General features: G+C 41.6%; 1 protein-coding gene across 1 annotated transcript in view; it reads left to right on the plus strand.

Moving 5' to 3' along the window:
* Positions 1-26,507, plus strand: part of CRMP1 (collapsin response mediator protein 1) — a 49,677-nt gene that overhangs the window by 16,429 nt on the left and 6,741 nt on the right. The window contains exons 2-10 of the mRNA XM_062493369.1: positions 128-216; positions 5,311-5,495; positions 7,017-7,181; positions 12,346-12,407; positions 13,992-14,072; positions 17,281-17,349; positions 19,335-19,455; positions 20,570-20,726; positions 24,977-25,118. Coding sequence (XP_062349353.1) covers positions 128-216; positions 5,311-5,495; positions 7,017-7,181; positions 12,346-12,407; positions 13,992-14,072; positions 17,281-17,349; positions 19,335-19,455; positions 20,570-20,726; positions 24,977-25,118 — 1,071 coding nt within the window. The remainder of the gene's footprint in view (positions 1-127; positions 217-5,310; positions 5,496-7,016; positions 7,182-12,345; positions 12,408-13,991; positions 14,073-17,280; positions 17,350-19,334; positions 19,456-20,569; positions 20,727-24,976; positions 25,119-26,507) is intronic.

Here is a 26,507-nt window from a genome sequence, read left to right on the forward strand (position 1 = left end):
CTGTATATAGAGTAGTGTTTGACATTAATGGCTTTCTTTATAATATGAGCATATTTGTTATAATAAATACATTATTATGTTTATTTATTTTGACAAACCCACATTTTCCCTTTTTTCTTTCCTTCAGAGTGACCGACTGCTCATTAAAGGTGGAAGAATTATCAATGATGACCATTCCTTCTATGCAGACCTATACCTTGAAGATGGACTTATAAAGTTGGTTTCATAAAATTTTGCTTTTTTTGCTTGTGTGTTAGCATAGTATACTGTGATTTCTTGATAGTGCTGACCTGAAATCTTTTGTGGACAGAATCTCAGTTACCTCTAAATGTGAGGCTGTAGTTGAGGAGTGATTAATTATTAAATTCTGCCATTTTATCTTCACTAAGATTAGATACGTAGAAAATATCTTTGCTGTAAATTGAAGATATTTGCTTTTTGAACAGTTCAATTACAGTTTCTTCTGAAACAGTTAAGGCAAGTAGGCACTCTCAAGAAAAGAAGCAATGGTAAGGACAATGGAAATCTTTTGAGTCCATGAGTGGCAGAAGGCTCTCTACAGCTTTTTTCCCTTACCTAGTCAATGCAATTGCAGCCATGTTCTTAAGGATTGTAGGGCACAGAAATCTGAAATGTGCCTCATGTTGCATGGTGCAAATAAGGATCTGCTACTTCTCAGTTGCCTTTGGTTAATGCTGAACCACAGCACATTCTGTTCCTATAATGTTATGCATTGTCACACAATTAGAAAAAAAGTCCCAATTTATCAGGCTATAAAATACAGGAACTGGGAAAGTATTTGTTAGGTGAAAAGCTTGAAATAGGTGTTACTGATAGCCTGGGAAACCATAACAGAGATGTCCATGTGCTCTGCTGGTCCTGCCTTGGATTACTGGAGAGGGTCTCTAAGGTTTGCAAAGTTATGTAGTGTGTATGAGCACACTGATGTACACAAGGATCAAAGCCTTTTTCATGACTGCTAAACATTTTCACTGGTGACCTACGAATCTTGGTCTCCAGAGGCCACAATTTGATGCACAGAAATATAATTATGGTTATCTGGTAAATAATTAATTGCCTACTTGTTTTCAGAGCTCCTTAAAAATCTAACATCAGATTAATAGTCCAATTCTTTATGTATCTGTGACTGCTTATGTTATTACGATTCAGGTTCTTATAACAGAAAAAAATCTGAATACTTTCATCCTTGGACTATGCAGTTTTCTTTTTAATACTTCACTCTGCCTTTCATTTTGTAGTGTTACTTGCATTGCAGAAGTGGCAGAAGTGGAGAGGACACAAAATTTTGAACATGTAGTTATTTTTAAAGTTGTGCTCTCTTCGATGGGTGTTTTTGTTGAGTTTTTCTGTGGTTTTATTAGTTCAGATGCAAATCTTCTTGGAACACTTGTAAGAATCAGAACTGTTTAAACAACTAAATGCATGAGATGCTGAGAGCCTGAAACTGCTGTGCATTTTTGCTTTGATTCCAGAAATGCAATGGTAGTTAGCAATGCCAAGTTTTCACCTCCCCTTGTTGAGTACATAGACTCCCTCTGAAATCCGTGTGTGGATGTGTACCTCCAGGAAGTATCTCAGCTGCCCAAGTTAATAAGGATTAATAATGAACAGACAGGCAAGAGCTTAATTTGTAAGAGGCATTTATCTTTGCCCAAGGAGGCAAGTTCTCTGTTTAGCACCCTGAGTTATGCCTGGCTCCCTAGGTTTAGATGACCTAAGATTTTATTGGTTTTTTTGTAAACTGTGCAAGAAGTCCTGCTCTGAAATAATTTGTGAGGGCAGCCTGCTGTGGGGGTTGGGTCCTTCCTGTGTTCAGATGATAAATTTTGCAACCTAAGAAAGCTCTGTGTTTGTTTGATCTCTCAGTTTCTTCAGGTGGAACTGCCCATGTGTCTGAATATTTAACATCATTGTTTAAATGTGGCTCAAACATGTTTGGAGCTGGACCTTGAAGCTCAGTCGCCCACATTTAGTTGATGCTATAACTTTCCAGCTGCAGATTCTGCTGATGATACAGAATTCTAATACAGAATAGAGCAGACACCAAAGCACTCAGCCCAGAATAGGCAATAGTGTCCTGGTTTCACCAGGCTATAAAAGATCTGGGTTATTTTTCTCACTCTGAAATGAAAACTGATTGGAAAAGAGAGGGTTGGGTTTCTCTTGCAGCATAATGAAAAGATTTGGGTCTTTTAATGCTTTTAATGCAGACTGTTCTGCAGAGAGGAAAGCAGATGTAACCTTGAGTGTGTTTGAAGATCAGCTACAGTTTGGAGGATGGTTGATGTTTCTTCCTGCCAATCAATGCTCAAACTGGCTCCCTAGGTACAAGGAGCAGTGGTGCATGTGGATTTTTCCTACCTGAAACTTAAGCCCTGCACACTCAGATGGCAGCTGAGAGGCAGTTCTACAGTATCTAAATAGTATTTTAAATAGCTGGTAATTCAAATTGGCATATAAATAATATATTTTGCCTACATCTCTCCTGCCTCTGTTATCGCATGAGGAGGTGAGCCCTGTGCCAAGTGACAGGTCATGGTCTGGTGCTTGCTGTACTCTGGGCCATCCCTGCCCAGGGGAAGGGTTGGGTCCCTCTGGGCTGGAGGAATAAACAAGTGGCAGGGTGAGGGACTGGGGACATGGTCTCCAGAGCTGGGCAAGTGGTGAGTCAAGTTAGGGAGAACCTCAGATGCCTCAAAAAGGTCTGGGCTTGATAACCACAGAAGCACCACCATGGAGTTCTGGGGGAGGTTTTCAGCTTCCTTGGATGAAGCTTAGGAAGAGTTGAAGCTTGCTGTTTCTGTTGTGCTTTAATCAACTCAAGTACTACAGAATTTAACAACTTGATCGACTGAAAATGACAGCATCAGCTTTCTGTGGGTCTGAGTTTTCTGGTTGCTGACATATGAGGACACCAGCTCAGTCATTTGTGCAGTGTCTAGAATGCAGTTATCTGCACTGTTGTATTTTTTCACCCACAACTAATGGAACCCCTTTCTTACTCGCATACACTTTGCATTAATGAGTGAGCAGTTCAGGAATCCTGTCACATTATCTCCTACTCTCTGCTCTGCTTAGTCAGAATAAAAATAACCTTGAGCACCAGTGAAGATCAGACTTCTCCCAGCCTTAATCTTGATGCCAGGGAAAGAGATGAGACAAGTTTCTGACAGGTAGTAGTGCAGCATCAGCCACAAAGGCCATGTGGTCCCATGTCACTTCAACATGGATGATTTCAGCTGAACAAGATGTTCCTCAACCACACACTGAAAATAATGAGCACTGAGTCATCAAAAAAACTTCAGTATATAGTTAGCACACTTTCACTTTGTTAGGCCATGAAGAGGAAGCTGGTAGATACTGATTGTGTAAGAAAATAAAAATTAATTACTTTTTTTTGGTGAAGGTTTTCATAAATAGTATTCTCAGAAGGTGTGTTAGTCCTTGAAGTGCAGTTACTCTTTGGACATATTCAAAGGAGATGGGTTATAGTTAATTTTTTTCCCAGTTCAATTTCTTAGTCGCATAAATTCTCTACAAAGGTGGAGGGTTGTTCTGATTAAAATCTTGGGGATAGATTTGACTAACAAAAGTTAGTGCGACACCATTACTACACGTGGGGCTACCTAACTTTATGCAGGTATTGACTCTGTTTATGGGTGCAATGCCTTATTATATGCCTTTGGAAGGCACATTTTAAAACAGAGGAGCTGCTTGCTTCTTGCTTAGTTTGTGCAATGGGATGTGCTGGGCAGCTGCTGGTTTTTACATCCAGGTTGGTTCCCTATTTGTCAGGGTGCTGTTCACACTGCACAGCTGCACACAGGTTATGACAGGCTGCTGGTGCTGTGCATGTTGATGACTATTAGGTGCCAGACATGGAGGTGCCAGCTCTCATGAGTAAGCCTTCCTGGCTTGTTGAGTGCTAGGCAGCTGTGACCCCATCCTGGGATGCCCACAGGAGTTTGCCCGTGGAATGGCTGTGCTTCCCTCCAGCCAGAGCCCAGGGCACTGTCAGTTTGGCCAGATTCCAATGTGAATAAATATACCTGGTACCTTTTTTTTTTTTTTTTTTTTTTTTTTTTTTTTTTTTTTTTTTTTTTTTTTTTGTTGTTGTTGTTGTTGTTTGTTTCCCTGCCCGCTGGTTTTAATGAACAGTTATATTCACTTCTGTTCTGGTTCTACCATATCACAGTCAGCTGTTAATCGGTCACTATAGGTGGGAGTTGCATTTTAATATGGGGGAACAGATTCAGCAGCTCAGATGTCTGAGGTATTTACTTAGCTGTGGATAAATGTTATTTTATCCAGACAAAAGAAAATTAAGACAAGGACTCTGCATCTGTAACGTGAGATAAACTAAGTGAACTTTAACTACCTTACAGTTACCTCTAAGCCCAAATATATTGTGGTGTAGCAGTGCAGAGACATGGCTTCCACACATAGTCTTACCTCTCCCTGTTTGGCAGCATGCAAAGTAGACAATAAAAAGGTAGTGAGGCTTTAAAAGTTAAAGTTCAATTTATTTGTAGTTGAGTCCATGAATAATAAAAGTATTTTGATCATAAGTATCTGGAATTTGATATTGGTATAGCGGACCAATAAAAAAATCCTACTTTGAGAACCTGAAGGGAGAAAGGTGGCAACAGCTAATTATAATTTTTCCACATAGTTATGCAGAGTGCTTCACTGACTTTTAACTTCAAGGGGAGGATGAAGAATATGGGACATGGTAGATTAAGTGTGCTTAGGTTTCTTAGATATATATTTCTGTATCTTAGGTTATTTGGATTTCTTTTTAAGGATGAATTTGCATTGTATGATGACAAAGTAATTATAAAATTTTCTGATGTGCCTTTTGCTTCTGCCACATATTTACAATTCCAGCTTGCTCCCGTATTTGATCTATGTTTTCCTATTTTCATTTAAGAACTTAATATACAAAACTGGAGTCCCCAGGAGAGCATTAACCGTACATAATTTGAATTGTTTAAAGATAGAAATCATATAAAAAATAATCAATTTTTAATGCTGGTGCATTACAGCTCCTTTATTGGCCACTACAGCTGTGCAAAGCAAACAGAGATCAGGCTCAGTGAGGCAGCTCTCCTCTGCTTTGTTCTGCTGTGCTGGGCAGGACAGAGGGAGTGTGTGCTTGAGCTTCACCTTGCCTTTGGGGACCCACCTCCTTCTGTACAGGCTCAGGCTCCCTCTTCCCTACACGCTTCAAATAGCTTTGTCCTCTGTGCTGGTTCAAATAAAGTAACACTGGCTTTCCTTGCTGTCCAGGCAAATAGGAGAGAATCTGATTGTCCCTGGAGGAGTCAAGACCATAGAAGCCAATGGGCGCATGGTTATTCCTGGGGGAATAGATGTCAACACTTACCTACAGAAGCCCTACCAAGGGATGACTGCTGTTGATGACTTCTATCAAGGCACAAAAGCAGCACTAGCAGGGGGCACCACCATGATCAGTGAGTACCAGCAGAGCTATCTCTTCCCATGCCAGGATGAAGCCTGTGCAGCATGTGTGGGGATAGTTACCAGAGGCTCCATTCTGATTTTCTGAGATCTTCTGCAGTGAATCTTCAAATTTCTGAGTGCTGTGTTTGAGATACATTCATCATTGTTAACCAGGGTTGGCATTGAAATGAACCTACTCTCAGAAAGAAATACCAGCGTGTGGAATTCCTTTTGGATTTTTCTCTGTAATGCAGAACAAGCACTGAGGGATAATGTATGTATTCTTGGGATTTTTGGAAAGCAGTGTAGTTAGCACTGTAAATATATGGCATAGACAATCTGACAAAGATCTGCTGTTCCCACTTACTGCCATTTCAAGGGCTTTGGAAATAAAAAGATATGCTTATTTATGACCTTAGATTTGGCAGCAGGAGTTGAGGAAGACCTTAATAGAGATGTCCCAGATGAACATCTTTGTTGGTGAAAGGAAGAAGGATTTCTAGTTGTTAAAGACACTTCTGTCTACAGATGGTGGGACAAGATTTATCTTTTTCCTCTGGCTGTGACTTGACTTTGGTTAGGTATTGTGAGGAAATTGTTCGGTGCCATAAATTGTCCTAGCTTCCTTGTGGAGAGGAGCTTCCCAGTGGAATTTTACTCCCACCCAATTGGGATGTGGTTTTTTTTTTTTGGTGTTATCTGATACCCATGTTCAGCAGCAGGCATCAGCTGAAAGATTCTTTGACCATAGGCACAAAATGCAGTGGTGTTCATTCATTTTGTTAATAGTTTTTTTCAGTCTGTGTTCTTCAGTTGAGTATTCATGTGCAGAGTTAGGCTTGCAAATGGTACTGGTAAGCCCATCTTGATTTGTTTTCATACTGACTTTTGACCTAGCCCTGCAGAGAGAGGTACCTATGCATAAATAGTCATGTCTTTATGTCAGTGGATGGTGTGGCACCATTAGAGACAGAAAGGAAGGGGAGAAGCAGGGCATTCAATGTACTGTATGGTGTGACTGAGTGTTTGTGCACAGTATCACCCCTGTTCAAACCTTTGGCTGTATTCCCAGTTTTGACTGGTGAGAAAACATTGAACATCTGCACTGATGTATTGGTAGGGCAGAGTAGGTCAGTTCAGTGACTATGAGGCACTGGTTAATTATTGTGCTTACTGTGAAATACATAGAAATGGACACATCAGACAAGAAGTACAGTGAAGTGCAGAACCTATGGTCTCTTAAAATACAGTAAGGGGAAAGACAAATGTTTCCTAAACTGTGAGGTGTTTGGCTCCCCCTTTGTATGTCTATTGATGCTACAGGTTGCCAGACTCATCTTTAGTACAGACTGTTCACAAAGTCTGCTGCACCTGGGGCAGCAGGACCTGGCTGACACCCCAGAGTTACAGTCAGCACACAGGCTGCCTCCAAGGCTGCTGTTTTGACTGGGATGCTGGGAGACTGCTCACTTTGGGGAAATCTGAACAGTGTGCATCCTGTCCCACTAACTGACACTCCATCTCTTTTTCAGTTGATCATGTGCTTCCAGAACCTGGATCAAGTTTACTGACCGCCTTTGAGAAGTGGCATGAGGCAGCTGATACCAAATCATGTTGTGATTATGCTCTCCATGTGGATATTACCAGCTGGTATGATGGGATTCGAGAAGAGCTGGAAGTGCTTGTGCAAGACAAAGGTTAGTGAGTGAAATGTAGCAGTATTTTTTTAGGTTTTATTGAAATATTCTACGGAGGTGAAATTTTAAAGTATTTTAATGAATGCATAGGCACTGGCTATGCTGGCCAAGATTCTTCACTACCTTAAACTTGTATTTTCAGTTGATGCTGTGTAAAATGGACCTAAAACTTTGTGCATATATATGACTTTGTCCAGTATAGGCATGGAAGATTAAGATACTTACATTGTCATAAAGAAATGTATCATTTTATCTTTGCTTGTAGGTGTGGAAATAGGCTCAGATATTGCATAACTATGTTGTTTTTTAAGGTAAAACTCAAAGATCAGTATTTAGGATAATCATTCCAGTCACCTTAGATCCTCTATTTAATGAATGAAGAAAATGAAACATTTCGAAGTAGTGGTTCAGGTTTTAACTTGACTGAAATCTTTGATTCAGCTGCCTCAAATTAAATCCAAATATGAAGAGCATGTGGAGCTATGAAAATGTTACTACAGACTAGATCTCATTTCTCAGCAGTGACTTGGAATAATTTACTTGCTGAGACTTGATTTTATAAATAAAACATGCCTGCATTTTTAAAACAGATTCCAGTTATTAGAAAAAGAGATGCTAAAGTTAGGTACCTAATATTGAAAAAATGCCCCGATTTTCTTGAGTGCTTCTTTCTGGTGGCTTTCCCTGAAGTTACTAGAAGATGCCTTGTTTCAACACTTGCAAAAAAAAAAGGTCACTTATTTTGGAATCTAAGACACTTCTGTGGTTTGACTGTGTTCAAATAACAGGCTTACTATCATGTGAGATGCTATAGGACCTGGACTCCAGCTACAAATTCAGAATAGCACAGATTAAGCCTCTCCTAAATGCACTTCCACTCATGCAGGCTCAATGTAGCAGTCTCATATATGGAGTACATATTTGTTGCACCAGATCCCTCGGTGTGCACAGTGGGATCTAGCTTTCACCAGATCCTAGCTTAGATCTTGTTCATTGAAATTGTGCCTGACAGCATCTATTTTCTTTTCAGAATAATATATTTTCATGTATTTTTAATTTTCTACTTTCCTTGAAAATATGGATATGAATTATGGAATATTTTCTGAGATGGCATGGGGTTTCCATGGGCAAATCAGAATGACTCTTCTATTGGGAAACCTAAGTGATGTATATACAGCATCCTTTGTAAAGTGCAGAGATAGTGTTGACTTACATGTGAAAGTTTCTCTTTATAGAGAAAGGTACTATCAAAGTAGAAAAAAAAAGCTAAATGAGATATTTGAGTGAACAGTAGTTTGCTGAGATGCCATGGAGGTGCAGTCATCTGGGGGAATTTTTTCCATGTCATAGGATGCTAACAGTACATGTGCTGTATAACCAGATTTTAGGCAATAAAACACTTCCATCAGCAAGACTGCAGATAACTAGAGAAACTGCAGCTGGTCTTACATAGGTCTCTAGTATAAGTGATTTTACAAGGTGATGACATCTGTCAACAGAGGTTGTGCTGAATCTGTGCTGTTTCCCTGCTATCAGCATGAACATCAATCTGCTGCTGTGCATTAGCTGACTGTACTCTCAAACAAGTATACTGTGCCTTGTATCAAAGGTTGGAGATTATTTTCCAGAGCTCCTGGACCACAGATGGCTCAGCTCCCAAATTTGCCCAAGGGTTTATATTAAAAGCCTGGTGCAGACCTTAGTTTAATAGTTTTCTCCAACTATTGAAATGTGAGTTTTCTATATAAATGTGACCTGCCTCTTGAGTCGTCAGGGGGGCAGAAATCTGTTCATTGGTTCCTGAACTGAGATTTATGATGGAGCCTTGGTGGCCTCTTCAGTGGTGAGAGCATTAGGAGGTCACCTTTGTTCTCATGTATGTCTCAGGCAGGCAGTGTGAGTTACTCTCACATGTTAGGGGACACAAGATAAGGGTGAGGATGAGCACATAAGCACAATAAGAAATAATTCAGCATGGCAAGGGTTTCAAATTAAGGGGTAATATTGCCTGATAATTGGAAACATTTAAGCCAGCTGGTGCAAATAGACCTGATGTCAGTGGAGTGACCCTGGTTTTCATCAGCTGGGAATCTGGATTGAATTGATTCCTGGCTGATTGTGAGTTAGCTGAGTGACAGGACTCAGCTCATTGTGTTTCAGTGCTACATGTGCCTAATGCAATCAGCAAGAGTAATAGGGGAGCTCACAGAGTGGCTGTTGAGGTGCCTTGTCATGAGGTATAATTGAACAATTGAGCAGTTTTAAATCAATTCAAAGCTAATTTAAGGTGACACAGGCTTTGGAAGAGCCTGAAGATTTTGTAGAGCCGAATATTGTTTGTAAACACTCAGGCTTGTAAAGCATTTCAGCAGCTATTTTGGGGTTGAGCTTCTTCAGTATATGCAAAGGAGTCAGAGCCTGAAATTACTGACGGGCCTCTCTGGTTCCTTTGACTTTGTCGCTGTTCAAGAAAACCTGTAGTCCTGCCTAAAATTTGGAGAGGATTCTATTGAGTACCCTGGTGTGAGAGCAAGTAGGACATTAATAAGAATGTAGTGGGTAACAGGTGTTAAGCATTAAGGTCAATAGGCCGTGGACCAGGGCTTTTGAAAAGCTGCATAATTCCAGTGAGTAGGTCAAGGAACCAGGCCAGGGCAAGGAGTCTAATCTTGGATACCTGTATATATAAATTTGTGTTATTTATCTTGGTATCTGGTATAGGTGTTCTTCTTGCAAGGCAGGATTGTTCACGCCATCTCTCCTGTTAGCTGCAAAAGCAGCTCCTGAGATGCTCTTCTGCTGTGTGTGTATTTGGTGGCAGCTGAGGGTGTGAATATGTGTTTACGTGGGAGAAGTCTGCTTCTGCACCGTGGTAAGGAGCAGGCTCAAGATCCTATGGCAGGATCCCTACTGGGATCCCTTCTGCTCCCATTAATTTCAGGGAGAACATTAAACAGAGAGAGCAAAACTCAGCCATTTTATCAAGGTCAGCAGAGGATCTAAGAAGATACCAAGGCAATAAAAGAGAAAGGATGCAAATGTGAATTGCTTGGGTCAGTGTATATCTTCCACCCACAGTACTCAGGGAAAGCTGCCTTACCTTCTGCAGGACTGTGATGAAATGAATTATCTTTGACCAGAGCCTCGTGGATAAGGGAGAGCAATAGGTAACCCAGCTCTTGGGTCTCTGAGAAATGTGTAAGGAGTCCATCCTGTGCTATCACTGAGGCCTGGCATGGCTTGGCTTGGACCACACATCCTCCTTGCTTTGTGTGTGCATGGACACCCTGCAGGAAGGTGGCACAGGGTGCAGCTGGCACCTGACACATGAGGTGGGTTTGTGGAGAGAACACTGAGCTTTTCTCTAAGGCAGGTGGGATGGGTGTGCTGGGTGTGAGCACTTGGGGCAGGTGGGATGGGTGTGCTGGGTGTGAGCACTTGGGGCAGGTGGGATGGGTGTGCTGGGTGCTGCTGTGAGCACTCAGATGGAGAAGGGGCTCAGGGCACGAGACTGCAAGCGCTGGCCCCAGGGAAGACCCAGCCAAGCTTAGGTTTTGAAATAAGAACGTACTGGGTGCTTTGAAATTGTAATGAGGAATAGATGGAGGCATTACAGTTAATAAAGGCTGTATGTGTTTTCTGAGAACGTGATAAATAGGAAGAAAGGATGGGCTTACAGGCTGACAGGGTTCTTCCTTTCAGGCTGGATTTGCTCAGCATGGAAGTCAGCAAGGATGGGCCAGCTCCTGCTTTATGTTTCTCTCTGAGCTGCCTAGATTTAGCAGGAAGACATAATGCCAGGGATCATTTCAGTGTTTTATCCTGCATGTATCCTCGGGTATTTTAGTCCTGTAATTGTAAATAAATGAATTCTCTGTGTGTGTGTGTGTGTGTGTGTGTGAGCAGTCATACCCTCTGCCTGAGGATGTATTTGCTCATTCTAAACTCATGAAGGAGCTATATCTTTATCAGAGAGCTTTATTCATTTTGTGTAGGCAACATGAATAACATAAACAGATCTCTTTTTTCTTGCCCCAGGAAGCACAGTTTTCATCATAGCCATTTTGAAATACAGCAAACACAGCTTAGGTAGCTTAGAATTTACTCTTTTTTTCTTTTTTTTTTCCTTTTTTTTTTTTTTTTTTAAGCTAGAAAACTACAATACTGGTCCTTGGACCAAACTGGGGATCTTGCCAGTAGACTAAAAAGTAAGATAAAAATATATCCATTAATATGAATATATACAGAGATTATGAACAGAAGACATCTGTAAGTCTCATTCTGTAAGAATACAAAGCTGTGTAAATAACTAATTCTTTGAAATAAATAACAACACCTTTGGGGATTAGAATACAGGTGTTTCTTGACAACTGACACTCAACACTAGCATTTCTTATGGTTTTCTGAAATTTGAAACTGGTGTCTTTCTTGGTTTTTTGTGACTGTCAGCATAAATCCTTCCATCTTTGGAAAGCAGAAGGAGAGGTGTGGTGAGCTGCCTATAAAACTGGTTTCAGGCTTGTTTCCACTCCTTTCCACTGTCTACCATGAGCTAAGCTTAGTGCTTTGGAGTGTAAGGTCAAGAAAAAGCAAGCCTTTATGCACATTCAGATACACATTTCCTATACCTTCTCAGCACTTTGGGGAAACCTGACAGGAAGTTTTATCTCAATTTATATTAAAATAAAGCACAAATAAATCTCAAAATTTTATCTCAAAATAAAGCACAATTTAGATCAAGCTGAAATATTTTCCTGATTACCTAAGGAAACCTGAAAACCAAAACACTGATTCACAGAACCTTACACAAGGTTTTTTTAAACTTCACAAACTCTACATGCTTGCTTTAGCCACCATTGATTGTCTGTGATTTGTCTACAAGCAATCAATACTCTTTGCAGTGTTGGCTGGGTTACTCCAGGGATGAACACAGGTTACCCACAGCACCCAAAAAATTCCCCCAGAGAAGAGGGCATCCAGGCTTCTAGTCCTAGCAGCTGTAATGTGGCTGTGAAGCCATGCTGCCACACTTAACTTTTGGCAATCACTAGTGAAAAGCCTAGTCCAGACATACTCTATTACTTGCTTTTCCTGCAGTTTTTGTTCAAATACAATTTAAGAATACATTTACATGGCAACACCTTTGAATTTTGTCTTGGAACAGGTGTGAACTCGTTTCAAGTCTACATGGCGTACAAAGATCTCTACCAAATGTCCGACAGCCAGGTATTGCTCTGAATGCTTTTCATTGCTGTGATGTGTCCTCTCTTCTCTCATCTCCCAGCACTTGAGGAGTAGCTGAGGTTGAATCCCAGAGAAATATTCTCACTGGCCTGATTGGCACTGGGAGAAATGTGCAGTGATGGTTTACTCTCTGGAGGGTCAGTGCTGAGCTGTGTAGAACACCTGCACATGGTTCTGCAAGTGTATGACATTCACCTTCTGTGGAGATCTTCTTGTGCCTCCCAGCACTGCAGCCACTCAGTTCTGCTCAGGATTTCACTCATTTTATTCTGCAGTAACCTTTAGAGGACTCTAGGCCAGAGAGGGAGAAAAAGATGAAGTGCTCAAGGCAGTGGCAGTTTTGAATTTTCAAGAGTTTCTTGGTTGCTGTAAGCAGCTCTTAGGGGGAGGTGGCCTTTTCTCATTAGGGCTGGAGATAACAATGAGCTTCTTTGTCCAGAGCTCATTACAGATTCCAGACTCTTCAGCTTTCCCATTCATGCATTTCAGGCCACAGTAAATGGACAATGGCATCTGTTAGTAATAATAATATTTGCTTATTCAGTTGATAAAATGTTTCTTTCTTTCTTATTCTCAGAGCTACAGCTCTTGGTCTCTTAAATAATTGTTGTTGCACCTCTAATACATGTGGTTTTAATTGGAATTGTAGACATAATAATTTATAAATATTCTCTGAGAGGCAGTGCCTGTTAAATTCAACTTCCTGTTGGAATTGCCAAGAGGAATACCTCAAAATGTTTAATGTGTGGCTGGACTAATGGCTGTTACCTTGTTTAAATGTCCATGTTGCAAACTGTATATTGCAGCCCTCATTCATTGCTGCCTAAAGTGCCCTAGTGCAGAAGTAACACTGAAGAACCTTTGTTTTCCATATTTAATCTGTTTGAAAACTGGGCTCCCATGTTAATAAAGTCTGGTTTAAAAAAGGGACACATAAGCTGAATACCTTTTGGAAAGGAAAATATATTTCAGTAGACGTGTGCTCAGAAAAGCAAAAGGATCAACTATTGCCCTTCTTTATGGATGAATGTTGAACTTTAGAAAGCAATTAAAACACCAAGGATGCTCTAGAGAAAATATTGCAACTTTTAATATCAGAATTTAAGATCTGCTGAAAGGTCAGCAATTATGGCTCTAAGAGGATGGTGGAAAATGCCTGCACTTCAAAAAAGAGATGTTCTAGCCATACTAAAAGTGTAGTGTATGGCAATAGTTCTATTTTACATTAGCCAGAACTACAGGAAAGAGGGTCACTAAACTGAGCCCTGTGTGGGAGGGCATGGGTAGGTGGCCCTGCAGTGCAGGGTCTGGGGCAGATTCTGTGTCCCAGGGAAATACAGCCCTGCTCAGGGCTGTTGACCCTGTCTTGGTGCAGCTAGTGTGTACAGGGTGGGTAAGTCAACACAAATCAGTGAAGCTCAGGTTCTGTGTAGAAGAGATATTTTGCTATTAACCAGTATAATTACCAGCATAGAAGGTACAAAACTGAGCTGAAGAGAGAGGTCTGAGTGTTAAGTAATGTGGTTTCCTTATTCAGCAGTGTTTCCTTCTTTGTACTACCTGCAGCTTTATGAAGCCTTTACCTTTCTAAAGAGTCTTGGGGCTGTTATCTTGGTCCATGCGGAAAATGGAGACTTGATAGCTCAGGTGAGTGAACCATCATTTTTGCTTCACTATATGAGATGGTAGATATAAGAGAGGAGAAGTTAAATAGGCTAGAGAATGGGTAGGGAGAAGGGAACTCCCTGGAAAGAGCCTTAATTGAATCTGATGCCCTGCACACTCCTGGTATAAAGCCTGGGGTGAGAGAATGGGGGTCTTTTTGCATTAACTGGCAGAGCATCCTTAAGATAGGGCAATGATCCAGGCAGCTCCTTGCCTTGGCAGCAGATGAGGACTAGATAAGGAAGGCAGAAGGAATGCAGTAGATACAAGTGAAGAAAAACAATGTAAAGCCTTGTTCTCAGATTTTGGGTACAAAAAGAGGATCTGAAAGCTTTATACTTTTGCTGCAGCTATCAGCATAAGCAACACAGTGAATTTGGAGCGAGTATTAAAACTCACAGACCTATTTATTTTTGAGAATATTCTTATAAATCTCTGGAGTTTGAGAATAAGACCTGCTGTGATCTTGTAGACATTTCAAAAATGTGTGTTTAAGTTTAATCCGTGATTTTGGAAGATGCCTCTCAGAACCAGGAAGCTGGGCTCAAGTTCAGAATGTTCCATTAAGGCGCCCTGGGATCTCCAGTGCAGTTCTTGCAGGTCAGGTGCCCTGGGAGCTGCTGTCCTCCCACTGGACTGTTCCATGGCTCTGATCTGTGCCACAGCACATGGAAACATGGAAAGAGGCAACCCAAGGACAGCAGTTGATAGTAAACCTCGCACTGGTTTTTCAGAGGCCAGGATCCCCCTCTAAAACAGAAGGGACAGGGTTGGGTGGGTGTTGTTTTGATGCTACATTTGTGACAGATGAATCTTTGAAGGCTGTTGTGGAGACGTCTCACTCTCCTGATCCCTCGTACGTGCATCGAGCCCCTCTTAGGTCGGTGAGGCTCTGAGAGAGCCATCTGATTTTTCTGCTGATCTGCTTATCTGCTAAGGACTGGGCTGCAGAGCTGACAAGAAAATTACAGCAGCTAAAGCTGTCTTTGAGATCTGGACAAGGCAACCCACCTTGTCTCACATCTAAGGGAGAGCCTCAAAGGAATGTTTGAGTTGTTGAGCAGTGTGTAAGAAATCTTGCCTTGGGTGTATTTTGTTTTTCCCTCTGTAGGAAAAGCACCTTTACATCTGCCTGGTTAGAATTTATCCCCTTTGAGATCTGCTTTTCACTTTTAACTTTGAGTTTGACCAAAATAACCACTAGGGTCAAAAGTTACTAGTAGGGAGTCAGCAGGCACATACAGTGCAGTTGTGTCCTTCCCCCAAAAGAATAGTGGTGACAACCCTCATTTGAGTTCAAGAGAGGTAAAAAGCTGGTTTCTCATGAAGCTTAGCATGAAGAAAAACTGCTAAATACATAATTTATAGTTTTAATACAACATAAAATATCCAGTAGAATTAAAATGACTAATAATAAGCATGATTAAGTCAATATTACTGTAGGAAAGGCAAAATAAAACAAATCAAATGGCATCTGTGGTGTTTTGATACGTTGCCCATTAAAATCTAGGCACACACATGGAATTGCTTTTTTGATAGAAATCTATTTCAGTTACATTTTTCTCTGATTAGCCTTAATATACTCCCATTGAATATGAACAAACAGGACAGAAAAACTATTAGGAAAAGAGGAAGTGGTAAATTAGCTTATCTTGTGTTATGCATCAACATATTTGTTCACCATTGCCACGTTTCATAAAATCATTCTTTCTCCATGCTTTTATTTAGAAGAATTATTTGGATAATGAAAAGAAAGCAGCCTGCTCATAGGTTTTTTAGGACTGTCCTACGTGGAAATACAAATTTGATCTTCTTCAAACAAATATTCTATTTAGTTAGCACTATCAAGTCCTCTTACAGGGGCTAATTTATCATATGATCTGATTTTATTACTTCCTTCAAGATGCAAATCTGTCCTACTTTGTGTATCTATTCTGTACCAACTTGCTATTTTTTTACATGGCTGTAACTTCATTTTATTGCTGTATTTTAATTATCTGAAGTCTTTAACTGGCACTGTTCAGAGCTGGTGCAAATAATGATCCAGAGCAACTATTTTTTAAGAATACCTATGAAACCTTATGTTTTTCTAACCAAAATGTTCTTACACAGTCAGATGAATGTGTTCCTGTTAAAGCCTCTTCAGCCTTGATTGATTGCAACGAAGGCTAAAGTATTTATGAATGTTACCCTTTCCAGTTTTACCAGAGTATATTGGTAATGTGTGAGCTGTTCAGCCTCAGGGACCTGGGATCAGATATTTATTAGTTGACACGTTCAAATATGTTCAGTAACTTCATCCTGGTCTCTAGGGGACATTTGTCTGTGTCACAGAGCCATTACATCGTTGAGCTGGGCTCATTAGAGCCCTGTGGGCAGGGCAGGGCAGGGCCAGAGGTACAGCAGCAGCTCTGCTCCCACTTCTCCATTGCTCTCAGGCCTGGACCAACCTCAGATTAAAAGGGGCTGACCACTAGTTTCTGCAAAAAAGGAAATTTATTCCAATAACACTGCTTGGTCCTAAACTAGGTGAAGGTTTTTGTCCATTTAAAATAAAAAAAAAAAAATTAATCTCACTGCTATGAACCTGGATAGCCCAGTTTTTTTTTTTTCTGACAAACTCCCATTGGTCCTGAGATGGGCTCCTTGCTGAGGACATGGTGCCTTTGCAACTGGAGGGCACTGTTTTGTTGTATAAAAGCATAATTTTAGTGATTCACTGTGTAGGAAGAAAGCGTTACAGAAAACTGAAAGTGTCAGCAAAGCTGAAAGTTTAAGAAAGTACTTTGTGGATTGCAACCAGAGAGGAACTTGAGCAGGTAAATAGGGAATGGTAGGCTGGAAGTACCCATAATTGTCATTTAGTGTATTGGTTGAAGTCCATTCTCTGGGCTGGTGTCGTGGTGTCCAGCAGGACTTTCTGGAGGGCAGAGGAGGCTGCTGATGGTACAGTCCAATCGCCTGGGGCACAAATGTGCTCAATCACACACCAGAGGCCACTGCTGGCTGTGCTGGTGTGGCATGGCAGCAGTTTAGAGCCAGTGTTTTCAGCGTTCAGTGGGCTTTGCAGCTGCTTTTGCACTGACACTGAAAGGGGCAGTCAGACCCCGTGGCTGTTCATCTCCCTGAGGATGCTGGCTGCATGGGTCTCCTCCTGTGACTGGGCCAGCATTTATCTCTTATGTTGCAGGAACAAAAACGTATTCTGGAGATGGGAATCACTGGGCCTGAGGGACATGCCCTGAGCAGGCCAGAAGAGGTAAGAGACATCGCTTGTTTGTCATTTGTGGAAGTGTTTTGTCAAACACGTACTCTCAGAGCTTGGCTTTTTGTGTGTGCAGATGATGGATGGGGTGCATCAGGGAGGGCAGGTGTTTGCTTCTCCCACTGCCTTTTCCAGTATTACTGAAAGTCTGAAAAGTTCAGGTCCTTTCAACTTGTTTGTTTGCCTGAGAAGCCCTTTGGATGCTGCAGCAGGAGCATTCCCTTCGTCCAGGGATAACTGTGTCCTTGTTTACTCAGGAGTCTCCACTCCTGCTGCCCCAGGCATAGGTGTTCATTTATTTTTTACATGTGACCTTTGTGTTTTGATTTGTGATGACAAAAAAATGGGCTTATCAGGCTAAAAATCAGTGGGTTAGCTTGAGGGTTAGTCCTCAGATTAACTGCATTTACTAAAATGCTTTGGCTGAAAACCTCCTATAAGATGCATGTGCACATCTATACTGTGCATATGCATACACCCACGTATAGATCTACTTTCATGCTGGCAGATATATTGGTGTCAGAAATGCAGGCTGTAGAGATGCAAATAGATGAGAATGGAAAGATGCCGTGAGGCAGCTTGTTTTATGCAACTCCCTTATAATAAAATCTGGGTTCTGGTGTGGATCATTTCAGGCATCTGGAAAGGGTTTATTTAATGCCAAGGAAAATGTGGAGACATGGGAATATCCCCTAAAGTACACAGCTCAGACCATTAATGGGATGTGGAGGGCAGTAGTGGGAAGTGTCTGCTTTCCTAGAAGACTAATGAGATGAGGTCCTGGGGATTTGAGGCTGAACTTGAAGAGGTTGTTGTGGTTTGCAGATCTTTATTTAACTTCTCCCCAAGGCAAAAAGAATCAGCTTAATTGGTCACATTCTTCTATTGAACTGTTCATGTACTTTTTCATTTTGTTGTTCAACTTATACTAAAATTATTCTAAAGGGATTTAGTTGTTTCCTTTAAATGAAAGTCTACATTTGCAGTTTCTAGAAAGGAATTTTGTCAGCTCTAGTGCTACAGTCCAGAGGCCGTGCCTCCTTCCCTGTTCTCTAAAGGTGCATTTGGGGTTTCCAGAGCAAATGTTTTGATACAAGTCCTAAGACAAACTGAAGCAGTCTGATTTAAAGAAAAATATTTTACAGAACTGTAAAGGATTAAGCCACGTAGTTTTGGAAGGTCTAAGTTGCTCAACTTTTCTAGCAAAACTCTTGCATAGAAATTTCTGTACCACTGAGTCACTATTTTCAGTTACAACAGTGTTTTTCGTATTAAAATGCCAATACTGTGAGCCCATCTGGGAAGGATCTGGTATAAAACTGATGGCTGGGGAAAGGAGTCTCCAGAGCTGCTGGGAAACACTGCTCCTCCATCTGAAGATGCTTGCTTGGTGTGCCTACATCCCAGATGGCTCCCTGGGAGGAGATTGCCTTTACACTTGCTGACAGAGGGGACTTACTGGGCACTGCTTCAAAGGCTTCTGTGGATGATGGGCTAAATTCAGTCCCTAGTGCTCAAGCTGCTGTTTGAGAACTCTTTACATTCACTGTCACCATTACGTAAAGATTAGGGGGAGCTCAGAGGTTGTCTCCAGCAGAGGCAAAGTTTTCTTGCTTTGTTCTCCTTTCAGCTGCAGGGTAGGAGTCTGAAACAAGAATGTGGGAGGAAGGTAAGGAGGAGCTGCATCAGCTGCTTGGACATGACCTCTCCTGGGGTGCAGGGGGCCAGGGAGCTGTGTTTGTGCAGGGGCAGCTGTACCCTGCTAGTGAGTACAGCCTGGCTGTGCTTACTGCTAGTGCCAAGTGTTTGAGGTTGGGTTAGCTCCCTGTTTCCCAGCACTGTCTCTCTCTCTAAGGAAAAAGTAGAATCAACCCCTGAAGAGTTGTTGTTGTTTCAGTTAGAAATATGGGACAGTCCTCCAGCTTATTTCTTCTTCAGACTGCATTTGCAGTTAACTTTTCCCTCCTTGTTTTGCTCAGCTTGAAGCAGAAGCAGTTTTCCGTGCCATCACGATTGCCAGTCGAATAAACTGCCCAGTATACATCACCAAGGTGATGAGTAAAAGTGCAGCTGATATCATTGCACTGGCCAGGAAGAGAGGTAAGTGGCTTCCTTTGCTCCCCCAAACTGTTTTTTTTTTTTTTTTTTTTTTTTTTTTTTGGTTGTTTTTTGGTTTTTTTTTTTTTGGTTGAATAGAAGCTCAGTGAAAAAACCTGTACATCTTGACCCAAATGACAGGCTACAGGGAGAGGTTACCAAAGAATGTTAGCACCTTTACAGACTAAATATTTATGGCTGGGAAGGATGGGAGGGAATCCTCTCATATTTTTAAGTTGAGAAGCTCTTCCCACAAACTGTCCTCTTGAAGACTGAATTGTAACTCTTCTCTATCCGGTTTTCCCTTTTACTTTTCCCTTAGACTGCTTTATCTCTGTTCATGGGAGGGAGATACTTTCTTCCTAATGGCACATTGTCCCTGCCAGTATTTCATGTTGTCATCCTCTGAGGTGTGGCTTGGGCAGTAGCCCTGCTGTTAAAGATGCTTGGAGCTTTCTCCTGGCCTTGCTGCTGGAAACTGAGCCCCTCTGATGTGTACTTGCAGGTCTTCCCTGCTTGCTGGGGCCATGGTGGGATCCAGGTTACAAAGTGCCCAAAAGGGCCTTGTGAGACTGAAGGCAGCTGCTTCCAAAGCTGCATTTGCAAGTCAGGACTGTTCTGCTGGTTGGGACTACAAAGCTTGTGAGCAATATGGAAAAGCCAAAGAGCAAATTACTGCCTTGATGTTTGCATTCTTGGAGGCTTGGAGTGTGTTGCTGGGGACCATATGCTGCTATCTGCTTGTGCTGTGCCCAACCTGGGAGTAGTAAAAAGGCATCTGCCTGCTGAAGTGATCCACCATCCAGTGCACTCTGAATTGGAGCAACAGAGAGAACACGGCTGTGATTAAAACAGTACAAATTAAAAGCAGGCCTGAACTGTCTCCTTCTGTATTAGAAAGAAAGATTTTTAATAGGCTGATCAAAAGCATGTAGAGCTCAGAGAGACTCCTGATTAATTTTTTATCATACAAAGACAGGGCTGTCTAATTTCCTGGGAGCTGCTCTAGCCATGTAGCAATGTGTGAATTATACATGGCTGCATGCAGCAAGCAATGTCATGTGCTGAAGAGAGAGTGGGTTGTAATTAGTTCCTGTATATCCTTGCTTTCTCCAAGGTCCCCTTGTTTTTGGAGAACCGATCACTGCCAGCTTGGGGACAGATGGGACACATTACTGGAGCAAAAACTGGGCCAAGGCTGCAGCTTTTGTGACCTCACCTCCTCTGAGCCCTGACCCTACCACTCCAGACCACTTAAATTCCCTCTTAGCATGGTAAGACTTCCTTTTTTTTCTTTTTTTTTTTTTTTTGTAATAGGATGATGGTGAGGCAAGTGCAAAAGCCATATGGCATGAAGCATCTAGGGATCAGCCTGGTTTCCTTTAGGCCAGTCTCATACATGAAACAGCAGAGAAGGGACACAGAAAAACAGGGATAGTTATATCCTTATGCTTAGGCTGTCAGTCAAGTAGTCATGGACACTCCAGTTGCTGGTTGGCTTGATAGAGAGCAATTGCTTGCTATTCAGGAATTAATTATTTTTCTTTCTGCTTTTTAAGTGATTCCTAGTTGTGTAACTAGATTGTCAGGACTTCAAACTGGCCTTCTCCCTAGTTTTCAGTTTTCTTTAGCTGAATTTTCGATACATGATGGGATGGCATCCTCACTGTCCAACATAAGCAAAAGCCTGGTGGATACATCCTCATTATGAGAAAGAACTCAATTTTAGGCCCCAGTCATATTGGACAAGAACAGCTCCTAAAATCAGGGCTGTTCCTAAATGCAGCGATACCTAGAACCAAGAAAAATTTCTTGGGCAATTTTTGTCAAATGTGGTACAGATTTGACAGATACAGATACACTGGCTCTCAACTGTGAGTTCTGAAAATGGCTTGTCCTAAACTAACTTGAGTTCATAGCAGTGTTCTGTGCATTTCTCTTCTTTGTATTGAAAAATTCTGAGTTGGTAGTTTGCCTTCATCTGGGAGGGACCAAAATCATACACATCTCCTTGGGTCCAGTTCTTGCGATCTTCTTATTTCAGCTTGCATTGTGTCTTTATGGGCTCTGGGGTCCTTCAGCTGGAAGAAAGCAAAGATAAATGGCACATGTGAAGCAGGTATGTCAGGAGGAAGAGGCCAGAGTGGATTTACAAAGGAGACTGTGAGGGACTTGGGTGGAGACAGCTGGAGACTGAAGGCCATCTCTTGACAGGATAGGGATCTGAGCTGACTGCCTTCAGGTTGGCAGGGAGAGTTTAATCACTAGGTGGGTGAAAGGGGTGAAAGGAATGCGGCCAGCAGAGGAAGAAGTGTCTTTCTCATACAGAAAAGAAGATATCAGCAATGCCTTGCCAGAAACCCAGACTGTAAACCCATCTCTGAAAGTATTTCCTGCCTGTAGCCAACTGTAGGTCTTTAGGTTAAGCAAAAGACCATCTGCTCTGAAATGATATAGAAATTCACAGCTGAAGCCACACCAGGATAGATTGCTGGTGTGAGGCTGGAGTGGGGAGCTTAACTTACCATTCATATCTTTATTTACCTTCATGTGGTGGCACCCAAGTCACCTCCTGCCTTCCCTTTCTGGGGTTTCCAATGCCCTAGACAGGGCAGTGAAATTTGAACCTTGCAAGTGACCATCTTTAGAGCAGCTGCCTGGGGGGTGGATGGGCACACAGGTATGACAGGAGGATGCCATCAGTCAGTGCCACGTCTCCCCTTGCACACCATGGGTGAGGCTGTGCTGCCCACCAGAGCCCACCCAGGCTTTAACTCAACTGCTCTAGAGATGCTGCAGTTGACCTCTGGGTTGTGTGTGGCTCTGGTAGGAGTATGCAGTGATTCTCTTCTGACATTCTGATGGCAATTTTTTTTTTTTTCCTGTAACTGAGCTTTTTGTTCCTACTAAAGAATCAGAAAAAAATTACTTTCTTGGTCTGATTTATCGCTATCAGAGCTGTAAAAGGTGAAGCTCACTGTGTGAGGGCAAGGCACTTAGCCAACACATGTAAATGTGTATCAAAATGTTTGACTCCCTACTCTGTTGGAGTGGCTATATATGCTTTCTAGCAGAGAGTCCCAAAATAATAGTATGTGGGTCACAGCAGATTAGCTAAAAATAACAAGAACATTTTTAGAATTGGAATCCAAATAATGACTTTTTTAAACTAACATCAGAAAGACAAACTGAGGACTTACAGAAGTTTTCATTATTCTCCAAGCATGTAAAAATGTGGGTTTTTTTCTAGTGGCTTAATGTCCTAGATCTTAAATGACAGCAGCTTAGCCTGCTTTCTGTTTTAATACTTCAAATCTATACTGTGAAAATAAACTGCATATTTTATCAGTCTGCTCTGCATTCATGGGGAATTTTATGCAAGGATGATGGTAAATACAGTATTTCACATTTCTATTGCACTGTTGATTTGGATACCAGTATTTCACATTCATTAAAAAATCCCTGCAACATCCTTCCTTTGCAAGCATGCACAATACTGCTTGAGCTCTTTTCCACAGAAAGCCTTGATTTTCCACTGAATGTGTAAAACCCCATCATGTCTCATGGGATTTTCAGATTGAAATTGCCTCATGAGATTAGGTTCTTGTGTCATCTGTGGGCCATGCACTTGAGTCAGCTTTGATCTGGCATGGTGTACAGCTGCATTACTGCAGTTGTGATGTGCCATCTCTTTGTGAACCAGAGATGTGAGGTCTTGGTGCTACACACAAGATGCAGCTTGCCATGAAACCTTGTTTAAGGGAAAGAAGAAGATAAAGTTTTAATCTGACATTTATTTCATGATGATCCCTTCTTGTCTCAGTTTTTTAGTTGATGTGATGCTTATGTCCCATTTGACAGTGGACTGTGTCCAGACAGTAGGAGTGCTCATGGAAGGCACCAGGGATGGGAAGCTCTCAAGGGACACACTTCAGTTTCAGAAGTCTTCTATTGATTTGACTGGGAAGTACAGTTCCTATCAATAATGTCATTAAATGTCAGAGGAGAGGGAATATGGAGTTAAGAAAGCAAGCCTTTCTTATCTTTCAGGTGTGGGAATTTGTATTGTGGTGTTAGAAGCACAACATAACCTCAGGGAAGTGGGCAGTGGTACAGGGCGTGGGTGTGACAGGTTTTCATGGTTGTATCAGTGTGCAGAAAGGAGAGACACCACAGGAAGCTTTGCTGATTAGAAGAGCATCAAAAAAGAAGAAACTGCAACCTTCTGCCTTTATTGTTGTGTTAAAATAAGAGAGTGTTTTACTGATGAAACTGACTTAATCCTATGGAGTAACACCAGGCAGTCGTTAATAATCAGGAACAGCTAAAGCATATCAGCCTTTGCTGTACTGAATTCATGGGTTTGGCTTCTGCTAAAAACTGGATGGATGTTTTGTGAGCATGGTGAAGAACTAGAAAAGAGGTCAAGGACTCTTCTCTGTCAGCAATCGTTAGGGCCGGCAGCCTAGAAAATGGCATTAGAACTACTCATGTGTGACACCTTCTTCTTTTGTACCTGGCTATTTGTTAGCTTGCTGGATCTAGATTTGTTGATCAGAATCTTTCAGTTGTTTCAGAGATGGAATTTACATTATCAGTTAAAGAAAAGGACGACAGGCTCTTGGGGACTTATTGAGTGATGGAAGAGAAACCATAGTGAGTCCTAACATGCTTGCCTCCTGTAAGCTTACTCAAGAGCTAAAAATACTGTGTTTCCTGTGGTTATTGAAGAACCTTCTTTCTTGTCTATTTTTGCAAGATTCTGCATATTGATTATGTTCTTCCTCCTTATTTCCGGGAGCAGCTGTGATCCAGTTCTGCTCTCTGCCAAAAAGAAATTTTGCCTAGGCTGAAAAACCCAAACTATTAAATAAAAGCATTATAAATGGTAGCTCCTTTCGCATTTTTCTCCACGCCTTTTTCTGTATAAGACCCTTAAGTTAGATAAATCCAGAGCATGTGTTTGACTTGCACTATGCCTTTTGTTGTTTAACTAGAAAACTACCTGATGAAAAGCTTTTTTTTGGTTCTGTTTCAGAAGGTCAGATGAGAAATATTCCTGTAAGGTTTGCACAAAAAATACATGTGCAGTACAGAAATGCAGGGGAAGTGAAATGAGAAATGCATCTCATGACTTTGCTCTGTAAAATTTGACATTATTTTTTAATGTGGTTGTGAATTAATTTATCTTGAGAGTGGCATACATTTCATACAAGCTTCCTATCATTTCCTTAATCCTGGAGTAATCCTTTGTCCTGGTTAGTGGGCTTTTGCCTGATCTCTGTCGATAAGCAGCCTGGAACCGGAGGAGGCTGTAATCCAGGAGTTCAGGGTGCTCTTGGGGGAAAGTGGAGATGTCCAGTGCCATTGCTGCTCTCAGTGATCTGTAGCCAGCATGGAAAGGCTGCTGGCATGATTTGCAGCCTGTGCCTCTGGTATCTTGAAAGGTTCATTCACAGCCTGTCTGAGACCAAGGTCACCTTGGTGATGCCTGGTCTAAACCTTCTGTGTGTTAACTCCACAGTGGGGACCTGCAGGTGACGGGAAGTGGACATTGCCCCTATAGCACTGCCCAGAAAGCCATTGGAAAGGACAACTTCACTATGATTCCCGAAGGGGTCAATGGAATTGAGGAAAGGATGACTGTGGTCTGGGACAAGGCTGTAGTAAGTAATTACTTACTTCTATAGACTAAAAGGAAATTGAGTGTTGGCTGAGTAATGAAAGCCAAGAGACTCTTGGCCATTGCTTAAATGACTTTCTGATATATTTCTGAGAATTCCCTGAGAGAATGCAACTGTGAGGTGAATTGCTGATTTCAAAAACCTCTTCCAGGCTTTTTAAACTCGGGGCTGTGTTTCACTGCTGACACTGCAATAGTAATGTGTTTTATTAGACCTGAGGCTTCCCAGACTCCATTGCTGTATTTTCTGTTTGTGTCAGAGCGGGTGCTTCTGAGAGATGTGGTATCTGGAGCAATTTAATGGTTTTGAAGTGGACCTCATATAAATGTGATGAATGGATTGTTTGAATTTGGGAAGTGTCTCATCATTTTTGAAAAATTACAAATGGATGGCAGCTGAGCCTGAGGCTAAAGGATGAAATGCTTTGAAGCAGGGCATTGCATGTAATTCAAACTGGCATACTTTTCAGTGGAGTGCCAGTATAAGTCAGGAATTTTTTGATGGTTCCATGGATTCTAATGTATAATGATATTCTCCCTCTATTGTCTGTCTCCACGTGCACACCCTGCACACTCACACACTCTCACTGCATTGTGCTCGAATGCACACTGCAGACTGGGAAGTGGCAGTATTTCCAGTGCTCTGATGAGCATTTCTCCCAGACTATTTCATAACCACTTTATTCAGGGACAGCTATTGAGATTCCAAGCACAGAAGCAGCTTCAGATACCTGCTGTGTAGGAGTAGAGCAGGGAAGCGAGCAAAGCACAGCCAACTGCTGATATTTTCCTTTTGTTACTCCCTCACTGGGAAGGAACTGCAGGAAGGGCTACAACTGCAGAAAGGGCTACAACATTAACACCTGTTTACAGGTGGTAACATTCACTCCTGCACCACTGAGTAGCTTATACTTTTTAAACCTTTTATTTTACCAGGCAGGAAATAAGTGTTAATTTACTATTAAAAGGCTTAGCACTGTTCTTCTTCCTTAGGACATTGTTCTTACTCATTGCCAGGGAATGCCCCAAAATACTCTACTGAGAAATCAAAATGCTGTTCTGTACAGTTGCAGTTACCATCACTGACTCTATGCCAAGGTCTACTGGTGATGATATTTCTCCAGGCAAGGACATTGTAACTGGTTGTATTACTGAGATGTGTAGATCTGATAATAATGATAATGGAATAGACTTAATTTGCAAGGATTGTTCCCAAAATTGTTGGAATCTTGATCTTTTGTTGCATCTTGCAACACTCATATGTTTCTCTGATTTAAAATTGCTTAAATATTCAAATAGAAATTAGTAGGACTAGCAACAAAACATGTAGGCCTCAGTGTATAGAGAAAGGGATCTCAGATAGCTGAGCACC

Source organism: Cinclus cinclus, chromosome 5 (genome assembly GCF_963662255.1).
Source record: "Cinclus cinclus chromosome 5, bCinCin1.1, whole genome shotgun sequence".
Classification (NCBI taxonomy): domain Eukaryota; kingdom Metazoa; phylum Chordata; class Aves; order Passeriformes; family Cinclidae; genus Cinclus; species Cinclus cinclus.